Raw genomic sequence first — 20928 nt, forward strand, 5'->3', positions numbered from 1 at the left:
AGGGAGCATTTGGCTGTTAAAAAGAAAGGAAAGGAAAAATTAAGAAATCAGATGGACTCTTGGAGGCGTAAAAAAGAGTTGGTTGTCATAGCATTGACAACCAATGTCTGCCATGTCTGTAAATTCATAGTTTAAATCTCATAAAAAGATCTAACATGACTTCTCTTGATGCAGCTTATTTCAAAAATTAAAATCTTTTTGTGTTTGTTGTGCAACCTGACCTTCATGTGTAGCATACTATACATGTTGAAATCAGACCTCACTGCAATAAACAGAACTGTGCAAAAAAAATTTTCCATTGGGCTCTCATTGTGTGAATTTCTCTCTTTCTTGTCCCTCTGGAAATATTTTATGACAATTTCAGTTTCGACAAGGCTGTCGGAAAAGTTATTACAAGATTCATTCAGCCATAGGTATTTGGCTCCATTTCATCTATTTTTTACCTTCTGTAAATCATCTTACTTCAAAAGTTTGTTTTTTTCTCAGTGTCTGTTCTACCTGACCCTCTCTTTTACTTCTTTTTTCCCCCCTCTCTCTCTTCTACCCCTCACTTCAGTGTGAGACTTGACACCATACAGACTCTCTTTATGCGGTGTGTTTGTTCTGCAGGACCGAGCTGCAGCTTTACCCCCTCCAATGCCTATTTTTTTGCAGAGTCCTAATATGAGCAAAGATGGTGCAAAAACAGAATGGGATTTAAGAAGGAGCTTCCCTAAGTGGGAATATAGGTCACAGACAGGTTAACACATGGGCACGCAGATTGTTGCGATTAAAGGACTGTCAGAGCCTTACACTTCAGTCAACGGAAATTCTGTATCACGTGCCATCAAACAGGAAAACAAGGATAGTTCTCACAGCTGGATGAGGCTTTTAGCCAACATTTGCGGTGAAATTCCATGAAACTAAAGAGCCAGTTTATTTCCTAAATATTACTACATCTTTGATCCTAACTTGTACTAAAGTGCTGTCATATTAGGCTGGCCCATCAAAACAGAAGAAAATCCACTTTAGGTTATTTTATGTCATTCGTTTTTTTTTATTTGTGTTACTGTATAACCAGCTCAATTGCCTGTGGGTTCACAAATCTGCACTTCCTGGTGAAATCATTATCTTTCCATCTGCTGAAGGCATTTCAGGCCATTGAGAAAAACTTTTAGACATGGCAGTTCATCTTTTGCTGACCTCTGCAGAGGTCTCAAACTCTGATTAGATAACAATTTGTTCCACTCACTTTCTCTCTCTGTCCAACTTTCTTCCTTTTCATTTACTCAACATTCAGAAAAGCAGCTGCCTTTCCTGAATATGTTTTTTGTGTTACATTTCAAACTGTGACCTGCTGGGTTTAACTGCTGTCATTTTTAAGCTTCTGAACTCTCCTTATGGTGCTTTTTTCCTTTTGTAATTTGCACCTAAAGCTTTTTTGAGCATTCTTAACCAGTCTCCCAAATAACAATACAGTTTACCAACTTAGAAACATATAGGTCAGACTGTATTTTCTTAGGAACTATAAAAGGAAGGAGACGATATGCAGTTGTAAAAAGCACGTTCATGTTGTAAATTGATGTGCTTTGGAAAGAGAAGTTGGGACTACTCCTTCCATGGTAGTGCTTAAAGTGCAGTTTGAACCAGCAGATCATTATCTTAATGTGGCGTACACAATAAACAAGCTTTGGTGTTTTGGGTTTTTTGTAAGACAACAAAAATCAGCCACAAGACTGCCCCGTGGTTTACAGAATTTTCAAGACTATTTCGACATTTGTGGATTTTGGTACATTTGGAAGAAAACCATTGTCAGTGTTGGAACATTTATCCATACTGCACTCTTATTACTCCTATACTCTAAGCTTTTCCTGGCTCCTTTGTGGTCATCCTGTCTTAGTGCTACTGCTATGGGTATCAGATCTGCACTATGATGTATTCTCATAATCTGCTCAAATCAACTGTCAATAAAAAATATATATATTTAATTATAAACACAAAGGCTAGATATATAACTTACAAAGCTTTTTAAATATGGGAACTGCTTATCTTGTCATTTTATCCCTAATCATGCTTCTGTAAAAGTCAGATAACTAAACCCTCAGTTTATAGCAGATGACAGGATTATCTTAATTGTTTTAAGGGATTGTGAAAGAGGCCTTTATAAAGAATTTCCCCCTCAACATTTCAGTCTATGAGCACTCTCATTAAACCTATTTACAATAGGTTTAGTAATAAACCTACTAGAGGCTAGATTTACTATAATTTAATAAACCAATTGTAAATTAGGCTATGTTTAATAATAAACAGCCTAAATATACTGTGGAAAAAAATTATTTCCTCTGTCACGGGTTCCTTCTGTTTTTACTCACTCTTCCCACTTTAAGTTTCAGATCATCAAATAAATCATTATACCTGACAATGATATCTTTATGAAATTATTTCAAAAGGCAGTTTTAGTTTTCAAATTTAATTTCTTATAGGATGAACATAACACCCCTGGTTAAGTCTTAGATTATCTGTTGAAAAGTCGTGTTTTTGGGGGGTTGACCTTTCTTGGGCCTGACCTTTCACCTAAATAGATCCTGATTCACCAGACAGAATCAGGTAACTAGTTACCCTTAACAAATTAAATTATTTGAAAACTGTTTTTTTAGTACACATTAAGATAATATTTGTCTATTATTAAAATAATCCAAATATTTAGCTGTGCTAAAAAATAAAAAAAATAAAAAGTCTGTCTGGGGTACTTCCTTATGTTTCTTTTACTGTTTATCCAGTTGCATGGAGGTATTTGAAAGTATATTTTACTTGTATGTCCTCAGCTGTGGAGTTAATCCTTGCTTCTTAGTGCTGATTCCAGGATTCTCAGTGGCTACATGCATGTTCATGCATAAAACCTAGAACAAACAGGCAAACTGAGAGTTGGCATGCAAGCACAGACAGTCAGAAAAGAAACTAAACGACGGAGTACAAAGAACATATCATGCCCACCATGAATTAAGACATGAGAGATTGCAAAAGTCACACATTTTAAAGATAACTGCAAAGCAGTCCCAGGTTTTGGTGTCTTTTCTATGGCATGCCTCAGCAGCACCACCACCAAACCATAAAATATGGGTGTTGGATGTTTGGGGTTGGCTGTTTTATTTTTTTAGCTGACACCATCATGATACATGAAGTAGTAAAAACAAGCCATTTATATTTAGAGCTTGTTATAATATATGCCAGCAGATGCATGGGTATTGGTGAGTATTCCCATCTTAGGGTCAACAAATAACTTTTTGGTCAACGTCTGGCTCTTCATAGCAATTATTCAAGATATGAGATGTGAAATAAGAAACATTTGAACAACGCTTCAAAAACATAAACCAACAATTTTTTAGATTAAAAAAATAAATAAAAAAACAAATCACACTTGATCGAGGCTCTGAACCAAGGTGTTGTACAAAAGGAAGATTTTCTGATTTATAGCAGCATGCCAAATTTTAACCAGAACCCTCTATCATTGCTATTGTTCAATAAATATGGGGTAAAATGTTTTAGCTGGATTTTCAGTATGTAGTGGAAAACAAAATATTATAGCTTGTCCTGTGTAAATTCAGCTATTGTTCACTCTTACCTAAAAGTTTGTTTCCAAAGCTCCTCCTTCCCCACTAGATTTAGTTGTTTGTTTGTTTTTTTTTTACTTTCTGCCCATTTTGAAGACAGACTTAAAAGGTCCCCTCCATTTGACTTCTTTTGTAGGGGTCAGTTGGAAAAGTCACTGGTCAATCAAAAGGGCCACTGGCAGACTCTTTTTCCATAAGGACAGGGTAGAAAGACATCTGGTGTCGTGTCCACATGCCCAAAAGACAAGACAAGGTACGTACAAATTGCACAAGCATTCTTGTGCTGTCTGGAAAGGAAGTGACTTGTCAAAAATAAGCTGACTGAGCATTCAGTTAACCAAAAATCACATCATACTATCTATTTGTGCATTATGTCTTTCTCATTTCTGATGTACTATTTAAGGAATATAATTTCTTGCAAAACACCCTTCTCAGTAGCTAGAGAATTTGATGTTACTGGCTTTATTGGAGAAAACAAACAAAAGCAATCCTGTTTTTTGTTGTTAGATTGACTTTTGAATGGTATCAGCTTTTTTTGCATTTCTGTATATGCAGAAGTACTGCAGCAACATAGTCCTGCAAACGTTTTGGCAGCTGTTGAGTTTTATTCTTGAATAGACTCACTTGATTTAATTCACTATGTTACTCTACATTCATTGTCAATAACTGCTTCTTTGCCTCTTCAAGCTTTCCAAAATACTCCCGAGTTTATACAAGTCTGCTTGCTTGGTCAAGTGTTATCTACAAAGTATTAAGCTAGAGTGCTAGACCATATTGATGAATAATGAGTTGTCAGTTTCTTAAACTGGACAGTAAGCAGGGGAATTTTTCTCAGCTGCTTTGGAACTTCCTAAAATAACCAAAGTGGTTTCTTGTTAAATGCCATATGGACTTCCGTATACTAGGATTATTCATACGTAATGCCAGACAGTGTTGGTTATTAAGATAAAAAAAGCAACACCCTTGCAGCTATTGCTGTAATTCAATTTCCACTAAATTATGCAGTCAGCCTTAGAGAAGTATTTTTAATGCAATCAGTGAACATTAGCAGCTCTAATGGAAGACATTTTTGTTAAACTCCTACTGTTCACATTACAGAGTTGACATTGACCATTCACAAACACCACAGTGCTAGATCAGTCTCTCCTCACATATATCAAACTAACAATTGCCTAATCAGTTGGTAGAAAATTAACATGTCTTCTTCCATACACATTTAAACCAATTTGGCTGTAAGACCACCTTAGAGATATGCTTGTTAATTTAGACCAAACATCGCGAGCTAGCAATGCCTTTCCAACTGCTAGAAAGTTGAAATCTTTTTCTGACATTTAAACCAGTTTGACTGTCTACATTATAGATGTTTCTTTTCAGTTCAAAAATGAAAAGATAATGTGTGGTTACACACTGTCAGTTTTCATTGCGTAATCAGTTGGTAAAAACTTGAAGATATGTCTTTTTCCACCTCATAAATGTAAAAATGTGATGTTTTAAATAGCACCTTAGAAACAGTTGTCCGAGCACAGATCAAGGCAAGGCGGGTTAAGTGTTTGGCCCAAGGAGATGATGACGGTGGTGGACAGAGGGGGGCTCAAACCAGCAACTCTAGAGAAATTCCTATCACCATCAATCTAATGCCTGATCTGTTAGTCAAAAGTTAAAAACATATTCTTCAATTTTCTGCACTTAATCTACTCTGACTTTATAACCACCTTAGTGACATTGGTGACAGTTTAACCTTAACTCTTTGTTTTGCCTTTGTGTCCTCACATATAACTGAGTAACAGCAAAGTTACATAAAGGGGAAATGGTTACAAACTCTCTTTAACCATTTAAAATCGCAATGATTCTTGCTTATGTGCTTTAATTCAAAAGAGTGTTAGATGCTTTCCTTTAGTCACCAAGGAACTGGAAACTATTAAACTGTTCTCCTGCCTATTTTTGACTTGTCTAGCAGCTTTGCAGCCATCAAGTCAAGTCTCCATTTGCTGGGTCATCAGTTTTTTGGCACATACTTGTCATACAATATACATGGTGGTAACTACCGGTATCCACTAATGACATACTGAGACTCATATTGATGTTTCCCAAGACCAGCACATCTGGTTGTCTGTGTGTAAGTCCTTGCTACTACCTCTCGGAGACCAAAATTTGAGGGGAGCAATAAGTCCTCAAATTATTCTTCCTACCAGATTTTTGTGCTCAGGCACCTGCAATACCATATCAATGGCACTACTTTTATTTATGTTGCAGCGATATGTGAACATTGTTTTTTCTTTAGTGACTAAAGAGTGATGTAGAGCAGGGCATAATGGGGTGTTGCCCCTAACTCTCAACCAAGCGCCCTTCTGTAATTAAGGCAATGGGTTGAGCTATGTGTCTTAATGGTGGGCCACTCCCACACACCAAATCAAAGGGCTCTGTGACCACACACACATATTACATAAACACACCGACACACAAAGAAAAGATGTGTTGTGTATGTAACCCATGCACACTGACTCTGTTTGTGTATGCTGTCTGTTGTGGTGAAAATGTTTAGTGAGGACAGTAACCATAGACATATGTCTGAGTCTAAATTGGAGTGATTTACACAGAGGCATTGGGTAGGAACGGTGGGCTTCTGGACAAGCTACCTTCCATGTATTTCTAAAATGAGGCTTAAGGTAAGCATATACACCTTTTCCTCACAACTTCATCTTTCTTCAGCCTGTCCAAAAACTACAGCAGGATGTGGTTATACATGAGAGAGTTTAGTCTTCAAAACCAACCTGTAATCTAGTTGTGCATGCTTGTAGAACATTCCATGACAGAATGTCTGTAAGTTTCCATTTTCACTTAGACGTCTGTCCTGTAAGCAGTGCTAAAGCTCCTCAGCTTAAACCATTTTGCCAATTCTTTTGGCCATTCTCCCAACAGCCATTCCTGTGCGGTTTTCTGCTCCCACCTCATCCTATTCTTGGATGTGTGCTTTTCTAAACCATACTTATGCTGTTTTACAAAGCAAATGAAATGGTCTATAGTTTAAATACATGTTTATGAAATTCCCAAACTTGCTGTTGCATTCCTTCAAAGATGCAGACACCAAAGGAACATTCCAAAACCTGGAGAGTTGTGCTATGGTGATTGGGGCAAAAAAGTGTGACAGTCCTTTTCCAAATGTGTTTCATGAAACAGTTGGTGTATATTTCTTCACTATAGACAAATGCACATTTAAGTGACAATCTGTATTCTGGATTGAAATTCTAATCCAACTTTATGCAGATGGATCAGAATGATGCTGTGTGATTGAATTGTAATTGCATTGATCACATTTACCTGAATTACCTGAATTTGCTTGAACTGTTTGTCTTGTGAAAATTACAATAACTGAAAATTAATGCTTTAAGAAAAATTAATTTAATTGAAATCTAAATATATCTTAGATAAATTTGTAAATCTTGGCTTATTGAAACCCATTTTAAGGACTTCTTTCATAAACCAATCAAAAACTTACTCTTGCTTGAGTGTATATATTTAGATTTTTTAAGCGTTTATAGCTTTTATGGTATAGTGAAGTACCCTGTGCTTCAGATAATTAGTGATTATCTGAAGCCCTTGAATCTTGTGACTCAGTAATCCAATTTACCGTTTAGCTACATACCAATGCATGGTCACACTCAAGTTAGTTTTTCTGTCAATCACCTACTGACACACGTACACACTCACCCCCACATGCACATGTGCTGAGAGACACACAAAAATTGCCAACCATAATAAGAGAACATGTTTGTATTAAAACAAGTTGCAAGATCTGTTTTAATGTATTTGTTACTCTGTTCATGACTTCTTTCTTCTGTTCCTGAGGAAAATACAGTCTATTTAGAGGCACATAATGATGCTAGTAACCGGCATGCCCAAGCCCCTGGCCTAGTCTGCCACCTGGCTCATGTAGCACATGACCTTGACATCCCTCCCTGCATGGGGTGAACCACATGAAGGAGGCTTTCATTTTGCTTTTCTGTTAAAGCCCAAGGAGCCAAGTCTCAACGGGCAGGTGCAAACAACTTTATTTTGTCTCAATTAAAAGTTTTACAAGTTCAATAAAAACTCCAAAATATCCAGTGGCTGGATAGACTATTCATTGTTTGGGCTCTATGTTTTCTATGAATTCAAATGAGACAGATATTATGTACCCTGCATTTAGCGCTGCAAGGGGCTATAGCTCTGCTCCGCCACGTATTTTGCCAGTGGAGCAGAGCTATTCCTGACCACCCTAATTTGAATTACGTACAGCTCGCTGCAAGCCCAGATGTGCTCTGAGAAGCATGTATGGAAAATCCAAGATAAAGCCAGTGATAAAAAAGATGAGTGGAATCCAATAAAATACTGTAGTTCACTACACATGCATGAGTGACCTACCTTCTGCTTTTGATTGGTTGTTTTTGACTGGGAGCGGTGTATTTGTGCAGGTGATTAGTAGCATTAGGAGGCGGTGGAGGAGCTTAATTTTCTCAGATGATCTGTCTCATACCATGTTGTCATAAAATAGTGTGAGTTTTAACAAAGATGCAAAAAGCATACATTTTTTATAAAAGTTACATACTGCATCTTTAATATAACCTGGATTTTGAGAAAATATAGTTCTACAAACAACCTGGTTGTCATGCTCGTTTATTTCCTGTTGGTGTGGTGTGATGTTTATAGATTGACTCTGAACTTGCTGAAGTGGCTGGCAAAATATGGTTGGGTTCTACCTTTGCCAGATGGTGGTGTGGACTGTGCTGCCGTGTGATACCCTTCAGAGGCAGTGAAAACGCTCCCTTTGACTATAATGGGTACATAATTACTGCGGAGTCCGTTCGGTGGAGGAGCGGAGATGCAAGCAATGTAAATTGGAGGTTATGTAACACAGGTAATATTGTTAACAAATGCAGGTAGTAAAGTCTGCAGCTGTCTTGAGTGCCTCGCCATTGTATAGTAGTGCTGCATTGCCAACTGGACATTTTTGCACTGGAGTGTTGTCATGGTAATATGATGTTTTGTTTTCCTGGCAAAGCGGAAAAAGTTTCCTGAATTTTTATTCCTGTCTTTCTGACTGATAGTGTCACAGGACAATGGGGTCAGTGAGTACAATACACTGTACAGTGGCTTTTTAAGTTCATTTTCCTCCCTCTGTGGGATGTGGGGGCAGAGGGCAGCTGTCAGCTTTTGCAACCCTTGTGCACTGAAAAAAAACAGTTCCAATCCTTTATCCAAAACGCTAATGAGAAGCACACAGTGGAGGGAAGGGAGAGAGTTGGATGAAAGTGGAGGTCATGGCTGTGTGAATGCTTGAAGGAGATGTGGGGATCCAGGGGTCTGTGATAGATCACAGAGGAAGGAAAACAGACCTCTCCGCATCCTTACCCTGCAGTGACCTGAAAATGCATCTGAGAAGACCTGCAAACATATCCATCCTTCAGCATTCCTCAGGAGAACTAAGTAAAGCAACATAAATAGAGGGAGACAAAACAACAGGTTCTAAAAACACACCATGTAGAGACATGTAGAGACAGCCGTGGATCAGACAAGAAATGATAAGTTATAGAAATACACATGTGATTCTATTTGTGGTTGGGAGAGCCATTGCCAAGGCTGAAGAAGTAATGAGTAATTAGTAAAAGCTTATACACAGGTTACTAAACACACACTTAGAAAGTCAGCTACTTATAGCACAAGCACATAATAAGCAACTTTAAATTAGACTCAACAGAGAAACTTGGCTGGAAATAAATCCGTGTGAGTGTTTTATGCTGTTTTTCTTATTAATCTCATCTGTGCTCTGGATCACATCTCAGAGACATGCAAAGAGCCTCCATAGAAGAGGCTGTTGTCTGAAGCCTGGCTTTTACGCCTGAGCATTGATACTCCGAGTGAAAACAACACTGAATGAGCTCTATTATTGGTTTGTGAAAAAGCTACAAGTTTCTCCACCATGTCTTCACACTTTTTTCCAAGAGCAATATGCCTTGTTCATTGTTTGGAATTGACAGAGGGTGAACAGTTAATGTGACGCTGCTGGGTCCAGATGTTGACTTGGAAGGGATGTTTTTTGCAGTTTTATGCCACACGTGTTTGTCATTTCTGAAGACTAGTCGAGACTGCTTGTTGACAATAACAAGTTTTTTTTTTAGTTTACTCACCCAATCAGCTATAGACTATGTGGCTAAACCTTCTTATTTTATTCACAAAGGTTCAATCAGTTCATTTTGAAAACAGTTATCCTTCTGCTATTAGATCCTGAGTTTGCACTTGGTTTGTTTTCTAAAGTTTTACCCTTCAAACTGTACTGCAAACATTTGTGTTATTTTATTCACGTGTTGCTGTCAGGTGTGTCCCTAATAGTGCAACATCATATTGCTAGGAGTGTGAGTTTTTTAGGCAGTTACTACAATTTGAAATGTATTGTATCGATTGTCAAAGAAAAGCCTTGCTTCAGTTTTGTGAAGATAAAATGATGTTGGAAGCTGGAAGAAAGCACAACTCATTTAAAAAGTTTAGGCTTTCAGAGCCTCTGTGTGATTTACTTTTATTGATACACCAGCTTTGGATGGGATGCTCTTCCATGCAGAGCACTTCCTCAAAGTTATGCTACAATCAGTTTTATGATCAACTTAAAAATAAAATCCAGATCGACTGCAAAGATGAAAGAATAAACAGATGGTGGAAGTGCAGAAACCCACCATTCACATATAGAAAAAACAGACAGCAGATATAATATCGTTGGCAGCAGCACTGTGGCTTGACAGCTATGGAAGTGGTAGGGAAAACCTATTTTACAAGCACAGAGTCAAGTGGCATCATAATTTTTTCTTTTACATTGAAATAGGACTTTTAATCCTGTAACGTTCATAAGGTCACAAAGGTTCTTGAGACAATGAGGATGTCTTAACATGGTGCAGAGACAGACTAGCTAACATGATGGTTGCACGAGAGCTTACAATACAAATTTTCTCTCACATATTTCATATGTTGTCTTACAAATGCTAGAAATTCATTTTGTTGTTTTGCCCAGGAGGACCTTCTAAGACAGATTTGAATTAATAGTGCAATCCACTGTCTAAATGTTCCAAATAAACGTTACAAAATTGTCTGTTGGCCAAAAATCTGCTTCGAGTAGAGCTCAAAAGATGCAGCTGCAGACTTTAACAACCACAAGATCTTTTTTTCTTCTGCCACATCGATTTCTACAGGCTTTCATTTATTACCCACGTGTTTTTGCTTTGATTTTAGTGTTAGCTTTTTAACAAAATTCTTGCATTAGTGGGGGGTCTATCCAGTCATACACACTCAGCACACATAAAGTTGATTTTAATTATCCTGTGTGTAGATTCTTAAAACATTCTAACACGCTTATATTTGTTTCCTTGCAGGGGAATCCACGTATCTGAATGACCACGGACCACCTGCTCAGAGAGTAAGTCCTTATCTGGTACAAGCAATTGCTATCCCTTGATCTTTTTTTCTCCGAGCCTTCTATCTCTGATGTGTTACCCTGCAGTTGAATCCAGCTAAGTCAAGGAAAGTGAGGGGTTAGGTTGGTGTGAAGGAGTTGCATGCGAACTCTGTAAATACCAGTGGGACCTGCCTTCACAGCTACAGTAATGCTTTGAATGCACTGGCACAAACATCGAGGGAGAGCTGACACAGGGGCCTTGTATCCATCCAGCTGCATGTCTGCAGAACTATCTTTCCTCTGAGCTCCCTCTTTCTCTCTTTGCCAACTGCCTTCTCCCTCCATCTGACCCTTGTTTATTGACAGCATCTTTAATCAGTCACTCCATTTTTACCTCATTTTGTTTCAGTACAATCTCTTTCTTTTACTCCGTTCCTCATGCTTGATTGGGGTTGCTGTTTAGGGGCTGCAATGTTGAAAATCAGCAACTGAGGACAATAATGAGGTTTGTTTGTAGCTGTTGAAACCAGCTATTGCTTTTATTTTAGATCACATCTTTGTTTTCTGTTTCAGTACGTGTTTTAAAAACTTACTTTGCATTCAGACGAGCCAAGCAACCACATCCCTTGTGTCAAATAATAACACAATTACTTGTGTTATTATGAGATGTGGATTTGATGCTTTTTTTATCATTTGAAACAAGCAATTTACAATTGTGAAATTCATATGCATTGGTATGATTCAGACCAATCTATAAAATTCATGTTTTATAAAGTCAACATTATTTGGCTTTATTAAACAGGCTGCTGCTTGTCTGAAAATGTTTATAAATTTGAATTTAAGAGTTTTTAAAGTAACAGCTCAAGTGTACCTTGAGGCGTCTGATTATATTGGTTATAATCATTGAAACACAGAAGCTGATCTGTGTTGAGCTAACAAAGAAAATTGAGATTTTGTTTCTGAAACCAGATGGGAGTTGTTGAGAAAAATAATTCCTTTGACTTTTGAGTCAAAGGAATTTTGATTAAGTGATGATGGTCAACCGAGCGGGCATATTTTATGACTATGGGAAGAAACTAGTGTTGGGGTTTGATGGGTCTTACAAAAACATTTGCTTTTTCTTTTAAGTGAATAAAGAACAAGATTATTTTTAACAATAACAATAAGCTGACAAATAAATACATCAATAAAATCTCTAAGGCACCGCCACAGGAGGCTAATTGCACCGAAGTGGAGAGTTCTTCCTGCTGAGACCCAGCAATACATTTTTGTCCTCTGTGGAGCACATAGGTTTTTTGTTCATAACTCTGAAACCATACATGCCACTGTGTTAAATCCTGTTGGTCCTTAGAGAGGACATCCTGGGCCTCGAAATGTGTTCATATTTGCCACAAGAGAGTCCCGGTGTCCTCTCCAAAGGACATACTCTAAAAAATAAATAAAAACATGTTTTGAAATTTTTTCAATTGTAGTGATGTTTTTTCACTCCAAAGAGTCATGTAGTGTAAAAAAAAAGAAATTCAAAAACTTTTTTTTCTCTGGGTCTCAGGAGGATCTGTGTCAAACCTAAAATGAAGTTGCCAGCCCCACGCAGTACCCAGTGAAACAATTCCATATCTAGTGATAGCATTAAAAGCCTGCAGAAACTAAAACCCTGTCCACTGTTTGAACCTATGACCTTCTTGCTGAATGTAGTCTCACTATTGGGATTTTGAAAAAAAGTTATCATTTAATAAAATCCAATTTTTAAATTTGCACTCCCTGATTCATTTAGGCATTTTTCTAAGAATGTATCCCTACATTAAGTTGAGCCTATTGCTTTACTTTGACTTTAAATGAGAGCGCAGGCATTACCACAATACATACATCTTCCAGATGCACTGACTTGATTGACAGTTTTTCCAAAATAGTTGCATGTCATTGACCGATTGATTCCTTCTACTCTTTGCTATCCCCAGAGAGACATTAATGCTCTCATGCTGGTGGCGTGTGGTACATTAGGCACTTCTCTCATTATACTTTTGTTGACATGCCCTCTTGTAGTTGGAACTGATCAGGAGTGTCAACAGTGGCCTGATGTCGAAGAACATGTGCAGTCAGAAGGTTTTGGTTCTGGTTAATGTGGGGAAAGATTTGTAACCGAGATGAAAGTCCAATGTAAATGAGAGCATATGGAAAAACCACACTTCACCCAGAATAGTGATATAAGACTTTTTGTGTGTGGCCGTGTTCCCTGAATGTCCAATCTACAATTTTGTGGATGTTTGCATGCACATATCTTCACTTTTTTTTTACCTTTCTAGGAAAAATATGTTGATGTTAGTGTTAAAACAAACCTTTCTGTTTATGTTTTATTCTGATATTGAGTTGTTTTCTCAGGCATTTGCATCAATAATTGCTAAATCACCTGTAGATGCCGAGACATAAGAACTGCCAAAGCTACAGACACTCTGCCTTTCTTGTTCTGCTTTCTGTAATAACAGGAAATGCTTTGAATTTCCACTCTTCCCACAGCTGTAACCTAAACATGCAGTTCTTCCCTTGGTTCACAGTGGAAGAAACTGACCCCAGATCAGGTCTAGCTAAAATATGCAGAGACTCACTTTTCACTCTCATGCGGGTTTGTATCAGTAACAGCTGCTACGAATTTCCAGGAAAAGTGCTTATGATACGGGGGTCAATGAGCCGTCTTTCTTTGCCTAAACAGCGTGACATCTGACAATGTTTCAAAAAATCCCAAAGTTACTTGCACCTTTGACTGTAGATGTGTGAACAAGTCTCTAATTTTAGAAAAGTGAAGACAGAAGAAAGGGTATGACAGAAAGATGTTTGGAAGGACTACTCCTCTTCCCCAAAATCTGCATATGGTTAGCTCAAATGCATTACCACAACAAAAGTCAGACTGAAATAAATTTACTCAGATGCAAAATTAAAAACAGTCTTGTCATATTTTACTTTCTGATTTCCTAAATACACCAGAAACTGAATATCTTCCTTTAAGCAGATTTTAGGAAAACTACACCTTAAAGAACAGGAACAATGATAACCCAAATAGACAAATTGTTCTCCTTTTGTCTGTTGTCAGTGCTGAGAGGAGATTTGCTCTTTTCATAGCATTCCTGGTGTTCTTCCAGCATTATTCAGCACCAAGCTGATAGAAGTTTGAAGCAGTCATTTGTCATGATATCTGCAGGGAATGATGTCCTGCAAAACACTGCATGTGTTTTACCAACCTTAGAACTTTAGATGTCTATTGTTATTTGGCAAACACTGAGGAATGATGGGTGTGATCTCCAGGGAAACTGTCTCTGAGCTGCTTTCCCAAAACTAGTCTACCTAGCGCTATCACACTTGCAACTTGAAATAAAGCATTTCCTTGCTACAGTTGGTCAAAAACAGGTTTGTTAACATATAAGCTGGGACACGTCTGCAAGGAATATTTTCTTTAATTTGGGAAGGCTTGTGTAAGAGTTTAAAAGCAAAGTAGTAGAAGCTTAGTGGAACCCATAAAACTACATTATTACTTTCAAGCTCTATGAACCCATATATATTTATTTGGAATGATCAGCTTTTAAATGAGAAAGAGAATAAAAGGAAATAGTTTCAACCTGCATTATGCTGAATTATCAACTTATGCAAATGTTTTGAAAAGCTCAGTCTTTTTTTAAACAAAAATCTCCTATAAATCTTTTTTTCAGACATATATTTCTCAATCTATCTTTAAAATTGAGTGATCAGCTTGCGTAGATGTAATTTGAAAGTAGGCTTATATTATAAACCTAGCAGACATCTAGGTATTTGTATAATTAGTGCATTTGGGCTTAAAGATGGCATGTTTGACATGTCTTTGTTAAGGCAGAAGTAATAACCCTTTTCTTTAATTTATGAGTCATCACTGAACTGCTTCTTATTACTGGTGAGTCATGATGTGTGTGAGTGCTTGCTGTAGCTTGTGTGTGTGATGAAAAAGAAAACTGTCAGTTTTGTTTTGCTGTGCAGTTTCTGACTCACTGAGTTCAAGGAAAAAAAGAACAAATGAATAAGAGAGAAGAAACCTTCTCTGTGCACTGCTACAGCTTAAATGCAGTGTGTTGTAACTTTGTTTGAGTATCTTTAAACTTCTGTATATCGATAGCTTTTTTCCTACATGGCTGGCTGCTCAAAGACATTTGCAATTACTAATTAAAGCATAGCCATTGCACATTTGAACAGCAAAAGATGCATACATAAAATACGGAAATGTTATTGAATAATGGAATGGTTTTTTTCTTCTCTTTCTGCGTCTTTGTTTTTCTGTATGTGTCTACAGGTGCTTCCGTTTCCCAGCCAGGTGGTTTATAACCGTGTGGGGAAGTGCGGCAGCCGGACAGTGGTCATCTTACTGAGGCTTTTGGCTGAAAAACATAAGTTCAACCTCGTCTCTTCTGACATCCATAATAAGACACGTCTCATGAAACAAGAACAGGTGAGTCATGTGAAGGAGGACATTTATAACAAGATATTGTAATCTGTTATTGAAACTCCACTTAAAACAATTGATGCTAAGTACAATATTGAAAGAGTGATTCACTGTTTTATAGTATATCAGTTAAGTCTTTGACTTTTATTTTATTTTCCAGGTGGAATCAGATTTTGGCTCCTTAATGTAAAGATTACCCTTTTTCAATCGCTTAAAGCATCATGCAATAATAACTTTTGAGAAAATTCAGCTATATTAAACATGATTTTTCTTTTCATTAGGTTATTTTTAACTAAACAAAATACATTTATTTTTAGATACATGATATATTTTTTCATATAACTTCTACAATCATCTTCTGCAGTCGTCATAACCAAATAGAAATAATTGTTGATGTATTAAGCATTTTATAAAGAATGCAAAATATATTTAGCAGAAGAGAGAACTCTGAAAGAAGAACAACCTTACCTTTGATAACTATGCCCATCAGTTTGCTATTCACAATGCTTATAATAGTTTATACCTTTTCTGTCACCATTAACAGTTAGTTTTCCTACTGAATACCAAAAGCTGGCATATGAATAAGCAATACATTTACATTAATTTTTTTTATTTTTGTCAAGATAAGTGTTCAGTGTCAGTAAACACCAAATACTACATTTGTAGCTTAAGCAAATATGTGAAGTCAGTTCCTAGTTAGCATTTAAGAGTGGATGGGTCTTTTTCAATGCTAGTCCTGTCAACCAGGGAGAAAGAAACAGAACTTATCTGTCAATTTTTGCTGCATATGCTGTAAATATGAAACTGATGCCACTTGCTTGCTGCTGTGAATAGGTCTGTTTATTATATGATGTGCTTTGTGTGGGACTGCAATACAATTTATCAGGTTCAGACTGTAAAACATTTAATGTGACTGTTGATACATAAAATGACATTTAAATGCCCAGCCCGTACACTAATAATTGGTGTACTTGTTTGCATAAAAAGCACCATATCCTTTAAATTTATCCTGTGCTTTACCTCCAATTTAGAAGGGGAGGTTTATAATTACATCACCAAATTATTTAAGCGATTTCAGTGTAAATTTGATTTTTATTTTTATTTTTTTTACTTGTATTTATTAAAAAAACATCTGATGATCGGAAGGGATTGGGTTTTTTTCCACTAGAAACTGCATCTTAAGCAGCTCTTATGAACACTATTTGTTAATTCGAGTCATCTTACCAGATGTTGGCCCAGAGGTCTTAGCATAAGACGACAACTGAATTATCCCAATGTGATTTCCAGTGAAATGTTTTCAGCATTCTGCCTCTGAGTTGTATGGGAGACTTTTCCAGTAATGCACTGCACTCTTGAGAAAGCCATATGAGAAAACAACTTACTCACGTATTCATGGGGGACTGATGTGACATTGACTCATAGCCATGATGTTACTGGTTGCCTTATTCATAAAAAAGGCTATGGTTAGATTCAGCTGATTCTAATTATATAAAGCAATTACTGACTGATTTGATATAAATGTTAGGCTAATATTGAAATAGTGACTTGTTTACGTATTTGTCAAACTCTGAATTCCTCTTGCGTATGTTGTGACCTAACACCATTAGCCTGACTAGGCTTCTGCATAGAAAACATCTCAGTGATCGGTCCAGAAAAGTGTGAATATTCTCATGTCATAACAAGCCTGTTTGGTGCTTGTGTGTAATCCTGTAAAAGCCACCTTAATCTCTCGTGTTTATTTGCCCTAGTACTTTAGGGCATGTTGACTTATGCAAATGCAGATGCACATTGCCTAACTTTAGAGCTCCTATTCCCCTCAGCTGAGGTTCTGGCTCATCAGTGCAGTTTTTGACGGTTTTCTTGGTGACACTTTGACCAGAATGTTAACCATTGTATCTGCAGTCAATGATTTTTGCATGAAAGTAGCTAATTTATTTTTGCACTTTCAAATCTCCTTTTCATATCTGCTATGCTGTTAAGAGATTATTGACATCTTCTTGACTCCCAGGGCGTTTTTTTCATTTCCTGGGAGAAATGGAAAAAAAAATAAAAAGCTCAAAATGAAACAACTAGAAAGAGCCAGCTGTTGTGAATTAATGTCAAAGCTGGTTTTCTCCTTTTGAATAATCGGTTAATCTGTGCTCTGCAGGCATCGTGAGAACAAGATCCTTAGAGTAGCAACTGGATGTTGCTTGTTTACAGATAATTGGATAACACATGTCACAACACATGTCAGGACATTGAATTTCCCATCAGCCTATTTTTAACATGTTTAAAACTAAATTGTATGTAAATTGTATTGGAGTGCTTTCTTTCGGTGAAGCCCCTTACAAAAGTATTCATAATCTTTGAACTTTTTAATATGTGTGACTTTATGTAACCCAACAGGAAGTTGTGGATAATTAGAAATTGAAAAATGTTGCATTGTTTTTAAATTTGTTACAAGTAAAAATCCAAAAGGTGTTGCATGCATTTGTATTAAGGAGTTGCACACAAGAAGCAATCCTTGCAGCTTTTCACAAGCCATGCAGGAAGCACAGCAAACATTTTAAAGATGAACTGATCAGATAAAACCAACACTGAACTTTTTATCTATCCCAAAAAATTTGAGACTTGACTAGCAGTATGTTTATCTGCATTTGAGCTACTTCTCAGATAATACTTGACTAGCAGTATGTTTATCTGCACTTGAGCTACTTCTCAGAGGTTTTCATATCTAGAGAGTCACAACAGTTTGACTCTCTAGATATAAAAACCTTAAAAACAGTGAAAATAAATGTGTAATAGGTCTGAAAATAAATGTGACATTTTTATTTGTAAAAGAATTTCAAATAGTTTTACTTTAAAAGTATTCATTACTTTGTCTCTAGTAAAATTCCAGCACATAAAATTGAAATTAGTTTTTGTAACCTGACAAAATGTAAAACTGTTCAATGGCTTTGGCTACTTTTTCCAAGTCAGTGTGTTAATTGTTTTACATAGTCTTTCATATAGTCGTACTTTTTAACTGTTGTGTGGAGACTGAGTTATGGAAAAGAAAGAGCAACAGTCAAAACTTTGTAATTTTATCCTTTTCTGTTCCTTTGATGAGCCCCGTGAAAATACCGCTGGTGTTCAATTAGGAGGGGGAAGTGCCGGTATGCCTGGAATCCTTCACTTTCTCCCTTCAGCCTTTCCTGGGAAATTAGAGGAGGGAGTGCTGGACACAAACACAGACACAAAGACTAGGGGGTTGGCCAGCAAACAGACACGGAAACACACTTGCACATTTTCTTACTAAATGTTGCCCAAGGCGCTCTGTGTCAACTCTGAGGTGAAGAAAGAGGTTTAATAAAAGTCATAAACTTTTTTTTTTTTTGTCTACTAAAAGCAATACAATATGCCAAAGTATTGATCAAGGGGGTGGGTAAATGCAAAAGAATATATACTGCAGCACTAATGAAAGCTTTATATTATGTTTTATGCCACTAGAAATCCATAAAGCATGAAAACGGGGTTAGTGGAAATGTACTGGCTTTATAGGAAAGAGGGAGAGTGTGAAGCCTGAATCTGACTGGAGCCTCTGAATAACTGCCTTGGGTACATAAACAAGTATACATATTGCTGTTGCTATCCAAATAGTGTTGCCATGACATAACAAGTGTCTGTATAAGAGCAGGAAATGTAAACAGTTATTGAGCTGAACCTCTCTTGTTCACAGTTTTATTTAAAAGATGAAAATGTAAAAAATGGGGAAAATATGTATCATCATTTTCTTTGGAGAGTGATTTGATGAAGAAAGGAAGTGTGGTTGTGCGCAAAGAGAGAGAACCAAAAGTATAACTTTAAATATTCTCTTAGTTACAAGCACAGGCTTCAGTGTATTTTATTTGAAATATATCTGATTGACCAAATCAAAGTAGCATTCTTTTTTTGCAATTAAAAATAAAGAAACATATGCATATTTAGTTGATCTTACTTATCCTGCCAAAAAAATCTAATTAAGGTAGCTACCTTCAGAGACAAGTCATCCAGTAATAATTGTGCTTCTTTTGTATAATCAAATGCATGTAAAAAATACAGTTGTTTTGCAAGGCCTTCAGTGGTGTCGGATGTGTCAGAGAGAATAATTCATCCAGTGCGTCCCTCTTTCACACTCAGCTTGCTGCTGCCTGTCTCCTCTTAAGTAGCTACACTTGTTCTTACGTGGAGCTCCTAGAACTGTTCCAGAGGAATGCCTTGTTGAAAGTGTTCTTGTTCAATGACTGGGCACATCCTGCTGCTCTCCTTACTTTCCTGTTGAAGCCAAAATGCCAAGAAAGATTTGTCAACTTAACAAGTAATGCCCTGGAGTCATGTTGTGTTCATTTCTTGACCATTTCTGTCGGGCTGCCGCAATGCATAATTCATAAAAGCAGGTGTTGCATTATGGCAGGAAATGAGGCTAAGAATTTAGACTACATACCACATGTAGGCAATGCAAGTCTGGAATAAACACTCGTTCTTTTAGGGAAAATGTCAAGCTTTCTTTTTACTGAGTGACTCCTAACATGCTGCTCAAGCTTTTATTGCCCCAGTATTGGATCACTACAATCCATTATGTGTTGGCATGGGCCAGGTGGAGTTGATTCAGAAAGCTACAGCCAAATTTCTGAGTGGTGCACATAAACAGAAACATATTACACCATTTTTGGCAACATAACACTGGGTTACTGTCTAAAGCGCAATTTACCGTGAAATCCTGCTACTCAAATGCAAAGAGCATCAACTTTTATGTCAAACCTGCTGCTTTCATACGCCCTTGCTTGCAGGTGTGTCCAGATTCGTGTCCAGGGCTACATTTTGAAGAATTGCCTTTCTAAATATGCTATTATATGCTAAATATGCTACATGCTATTATCTTTATTGATAAGACTGCCAAGAATGAGTCTGTTTTTTCACCATATTGTAATTTTAAGCAGGGAATGTGTATTCTTCCTTTAAGTATTTATATTTTTTTTATTTTATAATAAGCTGACTTGTTTATTATGTCTGCCTTCAGATAACATCTGAAGGGCATCAGTATTTCCCAAGATTCTTGTGTCTTATACATACAATAAGGCAACCAGTTCCAATTCTAGTTGATATTTTGAAAATTGCTTCTGAATTTCAAAACTAAACAGAAAACAGTCCTTCTAAGCATTTTGGTATCTCAATTAGTTGTTTTTTTTAATTCCTTTTTTCAATCAAATACAATGCATTCCCTGTTTTGCAGAGAAGGAACGTTTGCTGCATATTATGTTGCATTACTCCAATATGGAACTATTTAGGTGAGGAATGACTTCATATTTGGATTCATTTTTGTGGACCTCAGTCCAAGATCCCTGAATCTGGTGTATTCTGGCTGCTTCTTGCAAGTTTCTCCAAGCAGACCTGGAAAGCCCCAAGGGTCCTTCTTTTGTCGTGTGAATAACACAAGATGGAAAATATGTGAGAAGCAAATT

General features: G+C 36.9%; 1 protein-coding gene across 2 annotated transcripts in view; it reads left to right on the forward strand.

Annotated features, from left to right (window-relative positions):
- The window catches only part of usta (uronyl 2-sulfotransferase a), a 50707-nt gene that overhangs the window by 16120 nt on the left and 13659 nt on the right, over window positions 1–20928 (forward strand). The window contains exons 2-4 of one of the 2 annotated variants that reach the window (XM_032586071.1): window positions 3727–3843; window positions 10985–11028; window positions 15317–15472. In XM_032586071.1, coding sequence (XP_032441962.1) covers window positions 3727–3843; window positions 10985–11028; window positions 15317–15472 — 317 coding nt within the window. The remainder of the gene's footprint in view (window positions 1–3726; window positions 3844–10984; window positions 11029–15316; window positions 15473–20928) is intronic. The other variant, XM_032586072.1, reaches the window with a different exon arrangement.

The sequence above is a fragment of the Xiphophorus hellerii genome, chromosome 15 (genome assembly GCF_003331165.1).
Source record: "Xiphophorus hellerii strain 12219 chromosome 15, Xiphophorus_hellerii-4.1, whole genome shotgun sequence".
Taxonomy (NCBI): Eukaryota; Metazoa; Chordata; class Actinopteri; order Cyprinodontiformes; family Poeciliidae; genus Xiphophorus; species Xiphophorus hellerii.